Here is a 22645-nt window from a genome sequence, read left to right as displayed (position 1 = left end):
AACATCCCTCAGAGCCACTGATTACCTTCATCGAACTTTCTTGATCTCTACTTATGAATCAGCAGTGATAGTGTTAAGATTCTCAAAAGCATCAAACTTTCTTGTTTTAAAAGAGGAAACTAGGCCAGGCGCGGTGGCTCACGCTTGTAATCCCAACACTTTGGGAGGCCGAGGCGGTCAGATCACCTGAGGTTGGGAGTTCGAGATCACCCTGACCAACATGGAGAAACCCCGTCTCTACTAAAAATAGAAAATTAGCTGGGTATGGTAGTGTGTGCCTACAGGTACACATGGCTGTAATCCCAGCTACTCTGGAGGCTGAGGCAGGAGAATCGCTTGAACCTGGGATGCAGAGGTTGTGGTGAGCCGGAGATTGAACCATTGAACTCTAGCCTGGGCAACAAGAGCAAAACTCTGTCTCAAAAAAAAAGAGCAAACTAGGCTGGGTGTGATGACTCATGCCTGTAACCCCAGTGCTTTAGGAGGCTGAGACGGGGGGAATGATTGAGCCCCAGGGGTTCAAGATCACCCTGGGCAACATAGCAAAACGCCATCTCTACAAAAAATTTTTAAAAATTAGTTGGGCTTGGCATGCATGCTACTTGGGAGGCCGAGGTAGGAGGATCATCTGACCCCAAGGAGTCCAGTTGAGGCTGCAGTGAGCTGTGATCCCACTGCACTCTAGCCTGGGAGACAGAGTGAGACCGTCCCCCCAAAAATAAAAACAGGCCAGGTGCGGTGGCTCATGCCTGTAATCTCAGCACTTTGGGAGGCCGAGGCGGGCGGATCACTTGAGGCCAGTTCAAGACAAGACTGGCCAACATGTCTAAACCCTGTTTCTACTAAAAATACAAAAATTAGTTGGGCGTGGTAGTGTGTGCCTGTAGTCCCAGCTACTTGGGAGGCTGAGGGAGGAGAATTGCTTGAACCCTGGAGGTGGGGGTTGCAGTGAGCACCACTGTACCCCAGCCTGGGGGACAGAGTAAGACCCTGTCTCAAAAAAATAAAATAACAGTATGAGCACCTCTTTTGACTTGAGTCTTTTTCACTTTTGAGCACACATTACCTGAGTTTATATCTTCCAGCCAGGCCAGCAAAGTAGCAGAGACTCAGTGAATTGGTGTCTATTTCTTGTGGATGGGTTTTCAGGCTTTGTGGGTACAAATACAGGAGGCTAAACAGCAATGAGAAGAAAGATTCCCTTCCCTTTTTTTTTTTTTTTAAGACGAAGTCTTGCTCTGTCACCAGACTGGAGTGCAGTGGCGTGATCTTGGCTCACTGCAATCCCCGCCTCCTGGGTTCAAGCAATTCCTTTGCCTCAGCGTCCCATTAAAGATTCCCTTCTACTAGCACCTTGCATTAAAGGCAGAGTAGTCCAACCTCCTTACATGGAAGGCTGCATCAACCTGATCTTCATAGCAATAATAATAGCTAATAAGATTGAGTTATGACTAAGTGTCAGTTGCCATACTAAAATTTCTACATGCATTATTTCATCTTCTTAACTTTGAAGTGAGTAATGTGGTTATTCCCATTTTTTAGATAAGGCACTGAGCACAGAGATGTCAGGTAATTTACCCAAGGTTACATGGCTAATAAGCATTGAAGCCAAAATTTTGAACCAGGCACTCTAACTTCACTGCCTTTAAGGTTACCATGTAATTAGTAGAGTAGGTTAGACATATACACTGAGTAATGAGGTGCTGAATTCCCTCAATGGGGGAACAGGTGTAGGGCTATGGGAGGCCAGAGGCAAGATAGATCACCGCTCTCTGGTACATCAGGGAAGGCTTTTGGAAAAGATGGAACTACCTAAAGGCACATAATAGCGAAAGCAAATGTTTTTCTGCTGGTGCTGAGGAAGAAGTGCCTGGCAAACCCAGAGTGTGCTTATTGATGCAAAACGCTGTGAGACGAATTACTGAGATTTTCCTTGCTTGGAGGGCATTGCTGGGAGGTTGAGAAAGAAAGGAATAGAATGGGGTCTAAAGGCAATATCTGAAAGCAAAGCACTATGCCCTCTAACACTCAGTGAGGAAGTCCTTTTGAGAAGAATGCATCCTTAATAGATATTCAAGACATATTTGAAGATTGCTTTTTTTAAAAAATGCCAAGAAGGTGGAGATGTTTTAAAATGAAAACAGTCTCTTCCACATGAGAGGAAGAGACTTATTTTGCTAACCTGGTTGTAACTGGATGAGATACAAACGAGGAAGGGTGAACTTAGTTCTATTAATCCAAACAGGTTATTTCACAGTGTGGCGTAGAAATAAAAATAGACCAAGTGTCTTATGTCTCAAACAAACCAAGTTGTATCTGTGCCAGCTTTGTCTCCATACCATGTAGGGTGAGAATCCTTCTGGGCACAGGGACACTTTAGCCTAAATAGGGCATTGAGAATTCTGGTAGACTCCTAGCTTCTCTCCGTGGCAGCTCCCACATTTCATTTCTATCCTTTACATTTTTTTACAGAGCTGGAGGTAAATGCTGGCATAGTCTCTGGACAAAGGTAAGATGATCATTTCTGCAGACGTAGCATGAACACAGCATAAGCCTCTTTGAAAGGTATCAGGTTTCTCAGTCTTTAAACCTCTCTTCACCTTGTCCTTTTCCTTCACTCTCACGCCAGTCTGTTTTTACTGCTAACGTAGAGAGATGTCTTGAGTCCTAATCCCTCAGAGGTAACATTTCTCTTAATAAAACTTGGAGGCTAAGTTTCTACCTTTTATGGTTGTTTTCAAAGCTGAATGAGGTAACACGTTCAGCACTCAGCATAATGAGGAAATAGTAAATGTTCAATATATGGGAGCTGTTGTTACCATTGATATTAATAATAGTCCTTGCAACTGTCTTCTAAAGAACAGTTGTTTGACCCTCAAGGCGAAAGAAGGAGAAAGCCAGGCAGGATCTGACCTAAAACCTGTGCTTTTTTCTGTTACACTGTGCTGCTCCACATAACCCTACAAAATGAAATACATCTATGGCTTCAACTTCATTAGCTCTATGGAGAGGAATATTACCATTTTCCAAAAGTCATGGCTTTTTTTGGAGGCAGTCTTGCTCTGTCACCCAGGCTGGTGTGCAGTGGCACGATCTTGGTGCACCACCACGCCCAGCTAATTTTTGTATTTTTAGTAGAGACGGGGTTTCACCATGTTGGCCAGGCTGGTCTTGAACTCCTGACCTCAAGTGATCCACCCGTCTCAGCGTCTGGGATTACAGGCGTGAGCCACCATGCCCAGCCTTGCCTCTTTTAGTGTAGGAATGCACTGGATAATATTTTAAAGAACTTCTCATAATTGTACAGCAACTTCATAAAACACTTTCACAATATTTTTTTCATTTAATCTTAATATCATCCCTGTGAGGAGGTTAATAGCCACCATTTATTTGAATGTTGTTCCATGCCATGCATCCTTAATAGTTGAGCTACAAGCGCCCTAGATGTATTATCTCATCTAGTTTTCACAGTATCTATTAGGAAAGTAAATTCTGTCTTATAGATGAGGAATCTAAAGCTCAGAAAGGTTAACTAAATTCCCCAAGGTCACAGAGTTAGTAAATGGTGAAGGTTAGATTCAAACCCAAGCCTTCTGACTTCAGAGCCCTGACATTTAACCTATGTATTGCAGCAGACAAGATGGGATTTATAGATCAAGAGTCTAGAACAAGGCTGGGCGCAGTGGCTCACGCCTGTAATCCCAGCACTTTGGGAGGCCGAGGCGGGCGGATCATTTGAGGTCAGGAGTTTGATACCAACCTGGCCAACGTGGTAAGACCCCGTCTCTACTAAAACTACAAAAATTAGCCAGGCATGGTGACACATGCCTATAATCCCAGCTGCTTGGGAGGCTGAGGCAGGAGAGTAACTTGAACCTGGGAGGCGGAGGTTGCAGTGAGCCGAGATCATGCCACTGTACTGCAGCCTGGGCGACAGAGTGAGATTCTGTCTAAAAAAAGAGAGAAAAGAAAAAAGAGTCTAGAATGGCCGGGCTCAGTGGCTCACACCTGTACTCCCAACACTCTGGGAGGCCAAGGTAGGCAGATGGCTTGAACCCAGGAGTTTGAGACCAGCCTGGGCAACATAGTGAAACCCTGTCTATACAAAAAATTAGCTGGGCATAGTGGTACGCGCCTGTAGTCCCAGCTACTTGGGAGGCTGAGGTGGGAGGATCACCTGAGCCCAGGGAAGTCAAGGTTGCAGTGAGCCGTAGTCCTGCCCACTGCACTCCAACATGAGCAACAGAGTAAGACTCTATCTTTTTTTTTTTTTTTTTTTTTTTTTTTTTTTTTTTTTTTTTTGAGGCGGAGTCTCGCTCTGTCGCCCAGGCTGGAGTGCAGTGGCGCGATCTCGGCTCACTGCAAGCTCCGCCTCCCGGGTTCCCGCCATTCTCCTGCCTCAGCCTCCCGAGTAGCTGGGACTACAGGCGCCGCCACCACGCCCGGCTAATTTTTTTGTATTTTTAGTGGAGACGGGGTTTCATTGTGTTAGCCAGGATGGTCTCGATCTCCTGACCTCGTGATCCGCCCGTCTCGGCCTCCCAAAGTGCTGGGATTACAGGCTTGAGCCACCGCGCCCGGCCGACTCTATCTTAAAAAAAAAAAAAAAAAAAAAAGAGTCTAGAACATAGAGCATTAAATAGCATAGTCAATAAATGCATAGCTAAGACTTGACCCTTGTTCATCTCATTCCAAATTCATTACTACTCCTACTATACCACTCTGCCTGTCTGGTTTTATTTGGATTGGGCTAATGTTTGAATTCATCTGCATTTCTCAAACATGCACCAGCGATTTGTCTAGAGAAAGAAGCTAATTAGACCAAAAATGCCTTTGGGGTATTTGTTTCCAGCGATACCTGAGCATTGACCATAAAAAACAGGAGAGTCTTGCTGTGGCTTTTGTTTTGCCAGGAGAAAGAGGCACTTTCATTAGGAACCATCTAGCCAGGTACAGTGGCTCATGCTTGTAACCCCAGAATTTTGGGAGGCCAAGGAGGGAGGATTGGTTGAGCTCAGGAGTTTCCCAGCCTGGGCAACATAGGGAGACCCTGTCTCTACGAAAAATTAATAAAAAATTAATAAAAAATTAGCTGGTCATGGTGGCACTTGCCTGTAGTCCCAGCTACTCAGGAGGCTAAGGTGGGAGGATCACTTGAGCCTGGGAGGTCAAGGCTGCAATGAGCCATGATTGCACTACCCACACTGCAGCCTGGGGAACAGAGTGACATCCTGCCTCAAAAAACACAAAAAAATTCGGCTGGGCGTGGTGGCTTATGCCTATAATCCCAGCACTTTGGGAGGCCGAGGCGGGCGGATCATTTGAGGTCAGGAGTTCGAGACCAACCTGGCCAACATGGTGAAACCCCGTCTTTACTGAAAATACAAAAATTAGCTGGGCGTGGTGGCGCATGCCTGTAATCCCAGCTACTCAGGAGGCTGAGACAGGAGAATCGCTTGAACCTGGGAGGTAGAGGTTGACGTGAGCCGAGATCACACCATTGCACTCCAGCCTAGGCAACAAGAGCAAAACTCCATCTCAAAAAAAAAAAAAAATTTTTTTAAAAGAATTTTATTTCCTCAGAAGCTTTGACCATTTTCTGGGCTCCTAGCCAGAAAGTCGTCTTCACTACCTCTCAAAGGAGGTGTAAATCCCTCTGACTTGTAATTCCACCCCAGCTTCAGCCTCACCTCTCCTTGACTTACCTTGGCTTATGGTTGGGTGTGGGGCAGCTGTTATACATAAAACTATGGGAGTGAACAGTGTGGCCCAGTTCCCAACCACGGTGCTACTAGCAAAGGGTCCTCTGGCAGGAGTGAACAGTGGAAGGGTAGGGATAGTTGACAATCAGGTTATGGTCTGTGTCCTTAAGAAGCTTACAGTCTAGTTGAAGGCACAAAACATTAAAATAGAACATGATGTACAATCTGATGGGTGCTCTAGAATGCCAGATAAAGACTGGGAACCCAAGACACAAAAGAGACGGCTGTACTTGGGAAATGAGGTCATGGAAGACTTCCCAGAAGAGGCAGCCTTTTGACCAGTTTTTTTTTGCTTTGTTGCATTATTTGTATTTGGTACATGTCTTGCAAGCAAATTTAATTGTCTAAAGGAATTTTTTTCTAATAATTTTAACATGCATTTTTGAACCATGAAAGTGTAAAAAGTTCATTAAAGAAAACCAGAAATTCAGATCAGAGAATTACAAAGAAGAAAATAACTCACCAGTAAACCAGTATTCCTACAACTCAAACTAGTAGTTCATCTACTTCTAGTCTTTTTCACACAGTATGCACCCAAATATATTGTGTCAGATTTATGTGTATAGGGCTGGGCGTTGTGGCTCACGCCTGTAATGAGTTGGCACTGGGCTGTGATCGTGCCACTGCACTCCAGCCTGGGTGACAGAGCAAGACTCCATCTTTTTTTTTTTTTTTTTTTTGAGAGGGAGTCTCGCGCTGTCGCCCAGGCTGGAGTGCAGTGGCCAGATCTCAGCTCACCGCAAGCTCCGCCTCCCGGGTTTGCGCCATTCTCCTGCCTCAGCCTCCCTATAGCTGGGACTACAGGCGCCGGCCACCTCGCCCGGCTATTTTTTTGTATTTTTTAGTAGAGACGGGGTTTCATTGTGTTAGCCAGGATGGTCTCGATCTCCTGACATCATGATCCGCCCATCTCGGCCTCCCAAAGTGCTGGGATTACAGGCTTGAGCCACCGCGCCCGGCCAAGACTCCATCTTAAAAACAAACAACAACAACAAAAGATTTATGTGTATATAGCTCATATTTATTCATATGTAGTTACATATATACTCAACATATATAACAATGAAAATGGAATTATACTGTTCATTATGTTGGTAAGTTTTTCCCACTTGGTAATGTGTCGCGAATCGTTTTTGTCATTAAATAACATGATTTTTCATGACTCCATATGGATGTGCCATGATTTAGCCAACTAATCTACTATCGTTAGGCATTTAGGTCTTCTGTTTTCACTAGTACAAATAAAATGTTTTAACTCCTTATGTGTGGAGCTCTGTAAAAAGATTTGTTTCCTTAGGCACCTAGAAATGGGATTGCTGAGTCAAGGGTTACACCAGAGTTTCTCAGCCTCAACATTATTGAGCTTTGGGGCCAGATAACTGTTGTGTGGGGCTTATGTTTAGTGGCATCCCTGGCCTGTACCCAAAAGATTCCAGTAGCACCCTTCTCCTCAAGTTGTGACAATCAAAAATGTCTCCAAACGTTGCTAAATGTCCACTAAGAAGCAAAATTGCCTCCTTTTGAGAACTGCTAGGTTACACAATTTACACTCCAATTAGGAGTGTATGTAAATGTTTTTGTTCCTGTATCCTCAATAACAGTGAATATTACCAATTTTAAATCTTCATATACTAAGAAAAGGGGTTTGGGGTGGGGACAATCAATATACCTAGCAGTATATGGTGAATTATCCCCATACTATGGCTTCTAATATGCTGTTATCTGACTCTACCAGGATCATTAGTAAATGCCAATATATGTTAATAATTTCCTAGGTTTATATACTATTTTGAGTTATTAGCAATTTTCAGACATATTAAAGACCTTTTTCATGATTCTAAACATTTACAAAATCCAAAATGTTGTAATTTTTGAAGGGGACTATTCCTACCTTAGGAAAATGGATGAGGGGCCTGGTGCAATAGCTCACACCTGTAATCCCACACTTTGGGAGGCCGAGGTGGGTGGATCACTTGAGGTCGGGGTTTAAGACCATCCTGGCTAGTGTGGTAAAACCCCATCTCTACTAAAAAGACAAAAATTAGCAGAGCATGGTGGCACATGGCTGTAGTTCCAGCTACTCAGGAGGTTGAGGCAGGTGAATTGCCTGAACCCAGGAGGTAGGAGTCGCAGTGAGCTGAGATAACACCCCTGCTCTCCAGCCTGGGCGACAGGGTAACACTCTGTCTGAAAAAAAAGAAGAAAGAAAAGAAAAAAAGATAAGAAAATGGGTGAGGAATTAGGGGAGTTTTGTTCCAATTTTTTTTATGTCTTTTACCAGTTTTTCTACAATTTCACCAACATTATGCTTTACTATTTTGTTTTTACTAATGTAATAAGCTAGACTCGCTTTTAAACCCCCAGTAATATAGAAGGCAATAGTGCTTATTGCCCCAGGTTGAACTGCTTTCTCTCCAGAATAACTATATAGTTCTTAGTCTCCTACTTTACGAATGAAACTATCTGAAGAGCCCGTTGTTTGTGTGGCCTGATTCCCTCACCTGCTTGGAAATTTTTTGCTTCTGTCAGCAGTGAGCCCAAAGAGATAGTTGAAAAGTCCAAAATCCCGAGCCGAAGAAACTCCCGAACTGAAGAGCCAACTGTGGCTTCTGAAAGTGTGGAAAATGGACATCGTAAACGATCTTCTCGACCTGCGTCAGCCTCCAGCTCTACTAAAGGTTAGCAGTGGGATGTGGGTGCTATTTGTGGGTCAAATAGAGGAATAGAGTCCTTATCACAGCAGCAGAAGACTTTGTTCTTCATCTTTGCTTCTGTTCCTGAAGTGTGTCAAGTGTCTTTGTCTTCTACTACTTGTTTGGTCCTTTATTTGTTCATTTAACTATGTGTTCTCTGTATGTGTACACAAGAGCAACAAGCACTGCTGGAAAAAAGAACATAACAGGGCAGATTTATTCCACTGGTTTTTTTTTGTTGTTGTTTTTTGTTTGTTTGTTTGAGACAGGGTCTCACTTTATTGCCTGGGCTGCAGTGCAGTGGCACAATCACAGCTCACTGCAGCCTTGAATTCCTAGGCTCAAGTAATCCTCCTGCCTCAGCCTTCCAAAGCTGGAATTGCAGGCATGAGCCACCACACCTGGCCTTGAGTCCACGTTTTTTTTGTTTTTGAGATGGAGTCTCATTCTGTTGCCCAGGCTGGAGTGCAGTGTCATGATCTCGGCTCACTGTAACCTCCACCTCCCAGGTTCGGGTGATTCTCCTGCCTCAGGAGATGACAGATGCGTGCACCACGCATGGCTAATGTTTCTATTTTTAGTAGAGACAGGGATTCATCATGTTGGCCAGGCTGGTCTCAAACTCCTAACCTCAAGTGATCTGCCCGCCTCAGCTTCTCAAGTGCTGGGATTACAGGCTGAGCCACCACGCCCAGCTCATTCCACTTTAAATTCGTGATCACCCACTTCAGATAGGTCCTGAATATGGCCCAGCTATCTTTCCATGTTTCTGTGGTCAGCTCTCTTTCCCACTCTCTACTCTTTTTAAATCTCTGGTCCACACTTTCTCCCCTTTTCTCGGTAGAGACCCTGACCTCTTCACAGAGAAAGTAGAATTCCCTTCCCAGCCATTAGATGGTGACCTTCCTCAAACTTTGATCCTGAGTCACCTTTTCTCTTCAAATTTGTATTTTCTCCCTAATAGATCTCAGTCATGCCCCTCTTCTTTAGTTACAACCTTTCACAGATGACTTGTAAATTTGTATTTCTGTTTCTAGTACAGACCCCTAGAGATCTTAGACAACTGCATGCACATCCTTATTGGAACCTCAGACTCAACATGTCTAAAACCAAACTTGTGATTTTCACCTCCAACAGTGAGGTCCTCTGCCATTGTTCCTCATCTCAATAAATGGCACCACCATCTATCCATTAGACAAGTTCTCCTTGATACCTCTTTCCCTCACCCTTATATCAAATTCATCACAAAATATTGCCCATTTTATCTCAGGTGGCCCTTTTCCATCTTCACTACTACTTACTAGCTTAAAATCCTTCAGTGATTTACCATTGTAATTAGGATTAAAGTCCAGAAGCTTCAACCTTGCCCACAAGCTTCTGTGTGGTCTCGGCCCTGTCATCTCCCAGCCTCATCCCACTTTCCTTGGCAAGTTGGACATGCCATCCTCATTCCTCTCATCACAAGCCTGTGCATATGTTGCATGCAGCTACTGCAGGGAGTGCTCTTCTCTCTGCCCACCTCTCTTCTCCTTAACGTCCCACCCTTCCTACTTATCTTAGCTCAGTTGTCACTGCTGTGGGGAATCACAGCACCAGGTTCTTCTTCATAATACCACAGCTATAACTTTATGCCAGTTTGTGACATAGGTAATTAGTATGTATACTTGGTTAGGGCAGGAGATTATGTCTGATTTTGCTAACTACTGTATCCCTGGTGCCTAGTATGGTGCCAAATGCAGAGATGTACCAATCAGTAATTATCAGATGAATAACCGTCTATCAAATATGTATTAAGTATTTACTACATGTCAGGCCCTGAGGTTATTTAGTGAAAAGACAGAGTCTCAGCCAGGTGCGATGGCTCATGCCTGTAATCCCAGCACTTTGGGAGGCCGAGTTGGGTAAATCACCTGAGGTCAGGAGTTCGAGACCAGCCTGACCAACATGGTGAAACCCTGTCTCTACTCAAAATACAAAAATTAGCTGGGCGTGGTGGTGGGTGCCTGTAATCCCAGCTACTGGGGACGCTGAGGCAGGAGAACTGCTTGAACCTGGGCGGCGGAGGTTGCAGTGAGCCGAGATCGCATCATTGCACTCTAGCCTGGGCGGCAGAGTGAGACTCCGTCTCAAAAAAAAAAAAAAAAAAAAAAGAGAGAGTCTCTGTCTTCACCACATTGAAAGATGAATTCTAATACTCTGTGTTAAATGTTGAATGCTATGATAGCAAAATTACATGGCACTGTAAGAGCATATAGCTGGGATACCTTGCTCTTCTGCCAGGTCAGAGAAGGCTTTCTGGAAAAAAATGACATGACATTTAAGCTGAGGCAGTGACCAGATTATTCTCTTAGGAAATGTGCTGAGCTTGAATAGTTCAGTTTGGGTAAGGTAAGAGCTGGGATCCTGGCTGAGTACCTGATACCAGCAGGACTGCTGAGAAACGGTCAAGTATCATTGGGATGCCAGCCTAAAGACCAGGTAGATTCTGGTGCACCCACACTAGACACTAGACACAGATCTGAGGACTCAGCTGCTCTTGGCAGGTTATGTCTCTAGGCAAGAATGTCACGATGCCTCACAAGAGCCTCTGGGAATAGGGCAGAGGTCATATACAGGTAAAATTGAGGTGTACAAAGTACCATCACCATACTCAGCCTGCTGGAGAGTTAAGCGGCAAAGGTGAGAGGGGCCTTCTTTCTTTTCTAGGAATACTGTCAGAGTCCTGTTAGGTATCCTAACTTTAGGTGGAGATATGAAGCCAGTAACTTCCTTCCTCCTCCCTGGGAATCATCTCTAGGCAGAAACTAGTTTGGAAGGAAGCACACTTTTCAGTATATTGAAGTACTAAACTTAAAGCATAAAAGGGAACATGCCTAGAGTTCTGTGGGAAAATCTGCTTCCCCTCAGTTCTGCATGTCCTTGTGGCCTTTCACTTTCCCAAAAGAGCAAGATCTTCTAGGCTATAGAATATGGTATGTAATTACCTTTAAAGCAGGGAAAAGCTATTGGCCTTTAGAGATGTCACACACCAGATTTTTGGAACCTTGACCTCAGCCCAGAGCCTCAAGTTACTAAAGGTGTTATTTACAGGGCACCAGAAAGAATCTAAGAAGCAGCTGGGACAGTTAAGAAGAGATGCTCAAACTAGAACCGCTCTATAGAGAACTACCAGCCAAGAAGAGATGGAAAGCTAGAACCTGTTTTTAGGGGGGTTGGGGGTGGGGAATAAGCCTGTACACTTAAACTGAACCTTGTCCCACGGTGGCGGTGGTGATGTTGGAATGCCTGGCACATCCTTGCTTTGAGGCTTAGCAGTTGGCTTAGAAGAGGCCATAATGACTCTCAGGCTTTGTGTTCTTGCATGGAAGGGTGCTAAGTGTCTCCCTAAAGAATGGCATAGCTCTGGCCAGCCCCTGGAATCACAGTCATGTATAGATACCCACATCAGTCACAAGACCTCAGGCCATCATTCTCTAACTGTCCCTGGTTAAGTTACTGTGTATGAGTAGAAAAACAGACTCAGTTTCTCCTGCTATACTCTCACAACACACTTCTGACACCAGATGTAAGGTGTTTTTTTTTCCCCACACATCAAGCAAGCAATCAGTCCTGCCTCAGACACCAGCTGGGTGTCCTCCAATTCAATTCTGACACTATCTGCCTGGAGATAGTATCAGATCCACAGGTTTGAGGGCTCAGTCCTACAAGACTGCTGCCCACTTCCAATGCCAGGTGCAAGCCCCGGGTTGTTTTACCTGTGCTTCTGACTAGCTGGCTAAAAATTGGAGTTTCCATGAAACCCTCCTAACTGGGTTCAGTTAATTTGCTAGAATGGCTGATAGCACTCAGGGAAGCATGTTTACCAGTTTATTATAAAGCTTTTTCTTTTTTTCTAGTTTTGTTTTGTTTTGTTTTGTGACAGAGTCTCACTCTGTTGCCCAGGCTGAAGTACAGTGGCACGATCTCAGCTCATTGCAACCTCCACCTCCCAGGTTCAAGCGATTCTTATGCCTCAACCTCCCAGGTTGCTGGCATTACAGAGGCTTGCACCACCATGCCTGGCTAATTTGTGTTTGTGTGTGTGTGTGTGTGTATTTTTTTTTAGTAGAGATGGGGTTTCGCCATGTTGACAGGCTGGTCTCGAAATCCTGACCTCAAGTGATCCACTTGCCTTGGCCTTCCAAAGTGCTGGGATTACTGGTGTGAGCCACTGTGCCTGGCCCTTTTTTTTTTTTTTTTCATTTGCAGGTTCTCACTCTGTCACCCAGGCTAGAGTACAGTGGCATGATCATGGCTCACTGCAACCTTAAACTCCTGAGCTTAAATAATCCTTCTGCCTCAGCTTCCCAAGTAGCTGGAACTATAGGTGTGCATCACCACGCTGGGCTAATTTTTTAATTTTTTTTGTAGAGACGGGGTCTCCCTGTGTGCCCAGGTTGATCTTGAGCTCTTGGCCTCAAGTGATCCTCCCACATTGGCCTCCCATATGAAAGATTTTTTTTAAAATTTTTACTTTTATTTTATTTTTATTTATTTATTGTTTTTAGATGGAGTCTCACTCTATCGCCCAGGCTGGAGTGCAGTGGCATGATCTTGGCTCATTGCAACCTCCATCTCCCGGGTTCAAGCAATTCTTGTGCCTCAGCCTCCCAAGTAGCTGGGATTGCAGGTGTGTACCACCACACCCAGCTAATTTTTATATCTTTAGTAGAAATAGGGTTTCACCATGTTGACCAGGCTGGTCTCGAACTCCTAACCTCAAATGATCCACCTGCCTCGGCCTCCCAAAGTGCTGGGATTACAGGCGTAAGCCACCATGCCCAGCCAGTTTTTTTGTTTTTTTATTGAGACAGGGTCTCACTGTGTCACCCAGGCTGGAGTGCAGTGGCACTATCATCACTCACTGCAGCCTCAGACTCTTGGGCTCAAGCAATCCTCCTGCCTTAGCCTCCTGAGTAATTGAGACTATAGGCACACACCACCATGGCTAGCTGAAGTTTTAATTTTTTGTAGAAACAGGACTCATCGGCCGGGCGCGGTGGCTCAAGCCTGTAATCCCAGCACTTTGGGAGGCCGAGACGGGTGGATCACGAGGTCAGGAGATCGAAACCATCCTGGCTAACACGGTGAAACCCCGTCTCTATTAAGAAATACAAAAAACTAGCCAGGCGAGGTGGCGGGCGCCTGTAGTCCCAGCTACTCGGGAGGCTGAGGCAGGAGAATGGCGTGAACCCAGGAGGCGGAGCTTGCAGTGAGCTGAGATCCGGCCACTGCACTCCAGCCTGGGCGACAGAGCGAGACTCCGTCTCAAAAAAAAAAAAAAAGAAAAAAAAAGAAACAGGACTCACCCTGTTGCCTAGGCTGGTCTAGAACTCCTGGGCTCAAGTGATCCTCCCACCTTCGCCTCCCAAAGTGCTGGGATTACAGGCATGAGCCACCATGCCCTGCTGATATTTTAAAGCAGTGGTCCCCAATCCCCGGGCCGTAGACTGGTTGGTAGTGGTCTGTGACCTGTTAGGAACGAGGCCACACAGCAGGAGGTGAGTGGTGGGCAAGTGAGCATTACTGCCTGAGCTCCATCTCCTGTCAAATCAGAGGTGACATTAGATTCTCTTAGGAGTGTGAACCCTACTGTAAACTGTGCATGCGAGAGATAGAGGTTACGTGGTCCTTATGAGAATCTAACTAATGCTTGAGAATCTGAGGTGGAACAGTTTCATCCTGAAACCATATCCCCCCAACCCCCAGTCCGTGGAAAAATTGTCTTCCACAAAACCAATCCCTGGTGCCAAAAAGGTTGGGGACCACTGTTTTAAAGGATACAAATGAACAGCCAGATGAAGGGATACATAGGGCAAGGTCTGTATGGGTCCCAAGTGTAGAAGCTTCCATCCGTGTGGAGTTGGTGCACCACTCTCTTAGCAGGTGGAATGTTCTTGTTCAGCTTCTGGGAAGCCCCTGAATTCAGTCCTTTTGTGGGTTTGTGGGTTTTTTTGTTCTGTTTTGTTTTTTGTTTGTTTGTTTTTGTATGGAGGAAGAAGGGGAAGGGGAGGTAGGTCCCTTTTGGATTTTTAGTGGGGCTTCATTACATAGGCATGATTGATAAAAGAGTTGGCCATTTGTGATCAACTCAACCTCAGAGCTGTTTCAAGAACTATGGGCAAAAAGCCAAATATTTTAACAAAAGATTGCTCAGTCACTTAGGAAATTACAAGAGTTACAGGAGCTATGAGCCAGGAACGTGGGACAAAAACCAAAAATTATATATCATAGTATCACAGTTACCTTTTAAATCAGAAATTAGTACTGGAGCCCTTTTGGTTTTTCAGTATTAAAGCTCTTGGAGCCAAATTAAAGAATAATTATGCATATTTTTGGCCTGTATATTGTATCCAAAAATGTGAACCAAGTTACAAAATAATTTACTGTGATTGTATTTAAACCCATACCCAGAATGTGATCACAAAATATCAAGCTGTTTTCTAAAATGGATGCACCTCAAATGTGGGGACATATGCAGTGCTGGGTACCTGAAATATGAATGAAGTATGTTCCTGCAGAATCAGCACTTTTTAAAGTTTTGAGGGGGAAAGGGGGCTGCTTCTTTTTGCATTTAATAAGAGTTTGGTCATACATATCATATACAAACAAAATCAGAAACATACTGTGTTTTTCATGAAAATCTCTGAAGCTGAGAAACACTATGAGCGGTTTGTAATTAAAAGTGTTGCTGTTTTTGTATTGTTGGAGAACCAGTGACATTAATCATGCTCCTGCTGTGAGAGCTGAGTTTGCTTACATCATGCTGTCCAAGGCCTGCCAGACTGCCAGATCAGAGCAGGTGGGATGGATGATTTCTGGGCAAGTCCAGGAAGGCCCTCATGGTTTTTGGTCATGCTTTGATCCATTGTTTTGGTTGGTTGGGTCACTTATAATTACACAAAAATTAGCTACCACAAATCACTTTTTAAAATTGCACCTGATCAGATGTGTTGTTTACAAACATGCAAATGAGTAGTTCTCCTTCCTGACATGGTGAATTTGCCACAAAAACACAAATGATTTTTCTAGTTTTCTTTTTTTTTCTGAGACGGAGTCTTGCTCTGTTGCCCAGGCTGGAGTGCAGTGGCGCTCTCGGCTCACTGCAAGCTCTGCCTCCCAGGTTCACACCATTCTCCTGCCTCAGCCTCCTAAGTAGCTGGGACTACAGGCGCCCGCCACCACGCCCGGCTAATTTTTTGTATTTTTTAGTAGACACAGGGTTTCACTGTGTTAACCAGGATGGTCTCGATCTCCTGACCTCGTGATCCTCCTGCCTCAGCCTCCCAAAGCTCTGGAATTACAGGCGTGAGCCACTGTGCCTGGCTGATTTTTCTAGTTTTCTTTATCATTATTTACTCCTCCATTTAGAATAGTTTTTGTTATATTTTCACCTGGGAAAAAGGTAATTATTCGGTGGTTCATGCCTGTAATCCCAGCACTTTGGGAGGCCGAGGCGGGCGGATCACGAGGTCAGGAGATCGAGATCACAGTGAAACCCTGTCTCTACTAAAAATACAAAAAATTAGCCGGGCGCGGTGGTGGGCGCCTGTAGTCCCAGCTACTCAGGAGGCTGAGCCAGGAGAATGGAGTGAACCCGGGAGGTGGAGCTTGCAGTGAGCCGAGATTGTGCCACTGCACTCCAGCCTGGGCGACAGAACTAGACTCCGTCTCAAAAAAAAAAAAAAAAAAAAAAGTATTTTTTTAAAAGGTAGTTGAAAACATGAAGTTCAAAGCATAAGTTTGGAACGAGGAAAATATGTTAATTTAAGGAAAGTTCAGAGCAATCTGTAATTATCAGCAGCCCTGGGTGTCCCCCTGACAGCAAAGTAGGTGATAGCCCCACCCTACCCACAGCCAGTGAAGCAACCGTCTAAAAAAACACAGGGTATACCGATATACTGAATTAAAGCAGAAGTATTATTGTAGATATGCAAGTGAACATATATTGATAATGTTGTGGGAGAAAACCCTGAAGAGTAACCACCTGAAAGTGTACTCTAGTAGCTTCATTTAGAAACCAACCATGCAAATTGTAAAGGAAAATTTCCAGAATTTTTTTGTTTGTTTTAAGACAGAGTCTTGTTCTGTCACCGAGGCTGGAGTGCAGTGTCTTGATCTCGGCTCATTGCAAGCTCTGCCTCCCGGGTTCAAGTGATTCTCCTGGCTTAGCCTCCCGAGTAGCTGGGATTACAGGCATGCACCACCACGCCCGGCTAATTTTTGTATTTTTAGAAGAGATGGGGTTTCGCCATGTTGGCCAGGCTGGTCTTGAACTCCTGACCTCAAGTGATCTGCCCACCTCTGCTAATCAAAGTGCTGGGATTATAGGTGTGAGCCACCGCACCTTGCCAATTCCCAGAATTTTTTTACAATTACGTAGACGTCTTGGGTAGAAGTAGTACAGACAGTGAAAGGCACAATGATGTGAGCAAGGTCAAAGGCCATTACTAAAGCTCTGTGGATGGTAGAGGTCACATACTAGAGGATTAAGTAGAGCCTTGTACTGTAGATTTGGTCAAATTTGCTTAAGGTCAAAATGAGGCAACCAGGCTGAAAAATCCCTTTATTAGGTTACAAATTTAAATGTTCCCCCAGTGACATACTTGGACAGTCACCTCAAAGACTGTTATTGACCCAGTTCTTTACCACCCATGTTCAATCCATGTTCTTTTTTTTTTTTTTTTTTTTTGAGATGGAGTCTGGCTCTGTCGCCCAGGCTGGGTGCAGTGGCCGGATCTCAGCTCACTGCAAGCTCCGCCTCCCGGGTTTACACCATTCTCCTGCCTCAGCCTCCGGAGTAGCTGGGACTACAGGCGCCCACCACCTCGCCCGGCTAGTTTTTTGTATTTTTTAGTAGAGACGGGGTTTCACCGTGTTAACCAGGATGGTCTCGATCTGCTGACCTAGTGATCCGCCCGTCTCGGCCTCCCAAAGTGCTGGGATTACAGGCTTGAGCCACCGCGCCCGGCCCAATCCATGTTCTAAGAACATGTTTATCCATGTTCTAAGACATGGATATAAATGATCTGACTGCACTGCTAGAGTTTGAACTGTTTGTCTGTCTGTGAAGAGACACTAATTTTGTAAAATCCCTGATGATTAAAAAACTGAAGGTAGGTTCACAGGCCAGGCAGCCTTTAGGAACAGTGTGCCAGTCACAGTCTGAGGTACACCCTGACTGGATCATTAGCCTCTACATCACTTACCTAGAATTTCTTACCTTAATTTGTGGCCAGGCTCAGTGGCTCACTTCTGTAATCCCAACGCTCTGGGAGGCTGAGGCGGGCGGATCAGTTGAGGTGAGGAATTTGAGATCAGCCTGGCCAACATGGTGAAACCCCATCTCTACTAAAAATACAAGCATTAGCTGGGCGTGGTAGTGTGCGCCTGTAATCCTAGCTACTAGGGAGGCTGAGGCAGGAGAATTGCTTGAACCCAGGGGGTGGAGGTTGCAGTGAGTTCAGATCGCCACTCCAGCCTGGGTGACAGTGCAAGACTGTCTCAAAAAAAAAAGAAGTAATTTACAAGACTCACTCGCAAAAAAAAAAAAAAAAAAAAAGTAATTTGCCTATTCATTAGAGTAGTAAAAGTGGTAACATTTTGGAAGGAGTATAAAATCAACTACCAAAACAAAAAAACTCATCAAAAAATCTTTTTTTCAGACATGATGGGGAACAGTGGCAGAGGACCTCACTGTTGGAGGTGAAAATCCCAAGTTTGATTTTAGACATTTTGAGTCTGAGGTTTGCTCTCTGACTCAGATTGACTGGATTTATCCAGGGAAGGTGATAAAGACTTCAAACTCAGTTTAAAATTTATTTTTTTCCTCATGGAAGTATGAAAGTACATCCTTCACCACTTCTCCCCACCAACCATAGTATCCAAAAGATGAGGGTTTTTAATGGTGTGTTTGTGGGGGGTTTTTTTGTTTTTTTTTTTGTTTTTTTTTTGAGACGGAGTCTCGCTCTGTGGCCCAGGCTGGAGTGCAGTGACCAGATCTCAGCTTACTGCAAGCTCTGCCTCCCGGGTTCACGCCATTCTCCTGCCTCAGCCTCCTGAGTAGCTGGGACTACAGGAGCCCACCACCTCGCCTGGCTAGTTTTTTGTATTTTTTAGTAGAGATGGGGTTTCACCATGTTAGCCAGGATGGTCTTGATCTCCTGACCTCATGATCCGCCCATCTCGGCCTCCCAAAGTGCTGGGATTACTGGCTTGAGCCACCGCGCCCGGCCATGTTTGTGTTTTTTTTGCAGTTTCTAGCACAAGTCATTTGTTTATTCCTGGCCCCACTCATTGATTCACGCTCAGAGGCAGCCTGCCAGTTCATTGGGTGCTTCGGAGCAGTGACAAATGGGAACAAGCAAGGAAGGAGGGGGAGCCTGAGGTTGATTCTCACCCACACTCCACTACCCACTTCTTTTCCCAGCCACATATGTTTCTCAGACATACCACTTGATCCTTCATATCACAACAAGGGAAAAGCTTCCAAAGTTGACCTAATTAATGAATGTTTTTCTGAGGATGAACACTGTCAAGACAAAAACCGGCCGGGCGCGGTGGCTCAAGCCTGTAATCCCAGCACTTTGGGAGGCCGAGACGGGCGGATCACTAGGTCAGCAGATCGAGACCATCCTGGCTAACACGGTGAAACCCCGTCTCTACTAAAAAATACAAAAAACTAGCCGGGCGCGGTGGCAGGCGCCTGTAGTCCCAGCTACTCGGGAGGCTGAGGCAGGAGAATGGCATGAACCCGGGAGGCGGAGCTTGCAGTGAGCTGAGATCCGGCCACTGCACTCCAGCCTGGGCGGCAGAGCGAGACTCCGTCTCCAAAAAAAAAAAAAAAAAAAAGACAAAAACCTGCCTATTTTTACTGCACATGACAGATTTGCTGCAGTGAAAATAAAGCTTGAGATTTGGACCTGAAGAGTTGATTTTAGGGAGTTGTGTGGGCTCTGTGAGACTCTTAATTTACATGAATTAAAATAAAGAACACCATTATTAACATCCCGGCAGATTAACTGTCTTCTGATTAGTAAAAGACTAATGAGTAAATCAGAAAGACTGATTCTACCACATGGCACAAAAAAACATGACATTTGAGAAGATAAACATACTGAAATTTCCACCAACAGAGGCCTGAATGAAATTACTGGGCACCTCTTAGAAATTCATCTAGACCTCACTTCTTTTTATTTTATTTTATTTTTTTGTGAGACGGAGTTTTGCTCTTGTTGCCCAAGCTGGAGTGCAATGGCACAATCTCGGCTCACCACAACCTCCACCTCCCGGGCTAAAACAATTCTCCTGCCTTAGCCTCCCGAGTAACTGGGATTACAGGCATGCGCCACCACACCTGGCTAATTTTGTATTATTTAGTAGAGATGGGGTTTCTCCACATTGGTCAGGCTGCTCTGGATCTCCTGACGTCAGGTGATCCGCCCGCCTCAGCCTTCCAAAGTGCTGGGATTACAGGCGTGAGCCACCGCGCCTGGCCTAGGCCTCACTTCTTAGCAGTTACCTTAGCTAACAGAGTAGTAAAATTTTTCCTTAAAATCTACGTATTTATTAGAATCTGGGTTCGCAAAATATTATGATACAAAAGACAAAGTAAAATTTGCTTAGAATACAGTCTAACATGCAGTATCAGAAAATTCAGCCTACTTACCAGAAACGGGTAAATCTGATTCATCTTTTGTATTGATATACTAGAAGCATTTTTTTTCTCTTTGATGAGAAGTAATTTTAGAACACTTTTCATATTAAAACCAGAATATGAAGTAAAGGTGACCTTTTGTAGTCAATATGAGATTCTAAAGAAGTGTTTACATTTGGAGAGCTTCAAGCTATTCACTGTACTCTGCCATAACTTTGTGTAGAATTTTTTTTTTTTAATAGAGACAGGGTCTGTGTCTCCCAGGCTGGAGTACAGTGGCATGAACATAGCTCACTTCAGCCTTGAACTCCTTCAGCCATGAACTCCTGGGCTCAAGTGATCCTCCCACCTCAGTCTCCTAAGTAGCTGGGACTACAGGCATGTGCCACCATGCCCAGCTAATTCTTTTCTTTTTGTAGAGATGGGTTCTCACCATCTTGCCCAGGCTGGCCTCAAGATTTCTGGGCTCAAGTGAGCCTCCCGCCTCAGTCTCCCAAAGTGATGGGATTACAGGCATGAGCCATCACACCTGGCCAAAAGTTTTTTTTTTTTTTTTTTTTTTTTTTTTGGAGACAGAGTTTTTCTCTTGTTGCCCAGGCTGGAATGCAGTGGTGTGATCTCAGCCACCGCAAACTCTGCCTCCCAGGTTCAAGTGATTCTCCTGCCTCAGCCTCCCTAGGAGCTGGGATTACAGGCATGTGCAACCACACCTGGCTAATTTTGTATTTTTAGTAGAGACAGGGTTTCTCCAAGTTGGTCAGGCTGGTCTCGAACTCCCGACCTCAGGTGATCTGCCCGCCTCGACCTCCCAAAGTGCTGGTATTACAGGCATGTAATACATTACACCGCGCCCAGCCTAAAATGTTTTTAAGAAACACTGTTTAAGTCTGGCATAAGATTAAGACAAGAGAAACTAAAGGAATCAAAACATAGTCATTTGCCTTTATGTCACTGTCATTCTGTGTGTAAATCACTCAGTTCCCCTCTTCCATGAAGCCTTCAGGCTCACTTGGACTCAGAGCAGACTCTTGCTTGTTCTGAATTGAGTTCATGACTGATACATCCACAGTCTTTTTTTTTTTTTTTTTTTGAGACGGAGTCTCGCTGTCACCCAGGCTGCAGTACAGTGGTGGGATCTCAGCTTACTGCAACCTTCACCTCCCTGGTTCAAGCAATTCCCCTGCCTCAGCCTCCCGAGTAGCTGGGATTACAGGCGCACTTCACCATGCCCTGCTGATTTTTGTGTATTTTAGTAGAGATGGGACAAACTAGTCTCGAACTCCTGACCTCAGGCAATCCACCTGCCTCGGCCTCCCAAAGTGCTGGCATTACAGGCGTGAGCTACCACGCCCAGCCTTCCACAGTCTTGATATAACTGGCTGGGCCATAGTAGACACTCATTGACCAGGGCCCATGGTCATGTTGTTTAGACCTTGACTATAGCATGACAAAAATGGTTCCTTACTGTGAAACAATAGCTTGGCTCCAAAAGGGATCCCAAGGCAGGTTTTTTTTTGCACTCTAACACAACTTACTCACTTGCTTATGGCATTACTCGTTGATTTCCACCAAAAGCATTGTCAATCTATCTATTCATACTTCGTTGTATGATGGGAACTGGTGAGGGAAACAGTGGGTGAATTGCCCAGCTACAAAGGCTCTCTCCACCCTGCACTTTCTCTAGTCAGTGTGCTTCATCGCCCACCACGTTTGTCACATTCCCCCAATTCTGCCTAATGCAGGACCACACCTTCTTCCCACATAGGTCATCAAGGAAAGCCTGTGCTCCATTCAGAGCACCTCTTAGACAGATTCCGAGTCAAGTAGGGCTCCCCTTAGGTCTGCCCTGCTTGTTGTGGACTGCCTAAAGGGTACTGCTATAAAGTGTTAACCTCCACTGAACACGTCCTTTCTTTCCCCCAACAGACATAACCAGTGCGGTGCAATCCAAGCGAAGAAAATCCAAGTAAACAAGCAGGACGGCGACTTGATACTTGTAAATGTGTGTGACTTTTACAAAGAGCAATTTTGAGCTGTGACTTTTTTAAATCAATTTCTGTACAGTTAGTAATTTTAATAATGTGGCCCTTTTCCTAGTCCCTGCAACCTGTTTCATAAAGTGCAATGGGGAAAGCAGGATTGTTGAGCCCTTTTGGTGTTGCAAGTTGAAGTTCAAGGTTTCTAAAATGTTGTCTTGTATTGAAAGGAGCTAATGCCATTATAAATGTTATTAGTTTTCACATTTCCTAAGCAGCCTAGAGTACAGGGTGAGCATTTTTAGATCTCCTAATGACGTATTGTGCTGTGGAAGTACTGTGTGTGAATAGCAGTAGTGGGGGCAAAAGCAATCTTCTCATTTGGAAATGTTGTAAATAATTTTATTATATAGTGTTTTGGATGTATTTGTTGTAGAAATGGACCAGTGAATAAAGAGAATCTAAGGATTTGTACAATGCGAAATAATGTGTTAAATAAATGTCATTGTCATAGAACAT

The 22645-nt window shown here is 44.7% G+C and overlaps 1 protein-coding gene across 14 annotated transcripts in view; it reads left to right on the top strand.

The window, feature by feature from the left end:
• The window catches only part of NCOA6 (nuclear receptor coactivator 6), a 119066-nt gene extending 96456 nt beyond the window's left edge, over positions 1–22610 (top strand). For 10 of the 14 annotated variants that reach the window (XR_012419294.1, XM_074005083.1, XM_065521769.2 and 7 more), the window contains 3 exons: positions 2473–2509; positions 8292–8440; positions 22077–22610. Coding sequence is in view for 12 of the 14 variants with exons in the window: in XM_074005083.1 (XP_073861184.1) it covers positions 2473–2509; positions 8292–8440; positions 22077–22120 (230 nt within the window). In the remaining 2 variants the exon portion in view is untranslated. The remainder of the gene's footprint in view (positions 1–2472; positions 2510–8291; positions 8441–22076) is intronic. The other 4 variants (XR_012419295.1, XM_074005084.1, XM_074005085.1 and 1 more) reach the window with 1 other exon arrangement.
• The last annotated feature ends 35 nt before the right edge of the window (positions 22611–22645 follow it).

This window comes from Macaca fascicularis, chromosome 10 (assembly GCF_037993035.2).
Source record: "Macaca fascicularis isolate 582-1 chromosome 10, T2T-MFA8v1.1".
Lineage (NCBI taxonomy): Eukaryota > Metazoa > Chordata > Mammalia > Primates > Cercopithecidae > Macaca > Macaca fascicularis.
This window is presented reverse-complemented; position numbering and strand designations above follow the sequence as displayed.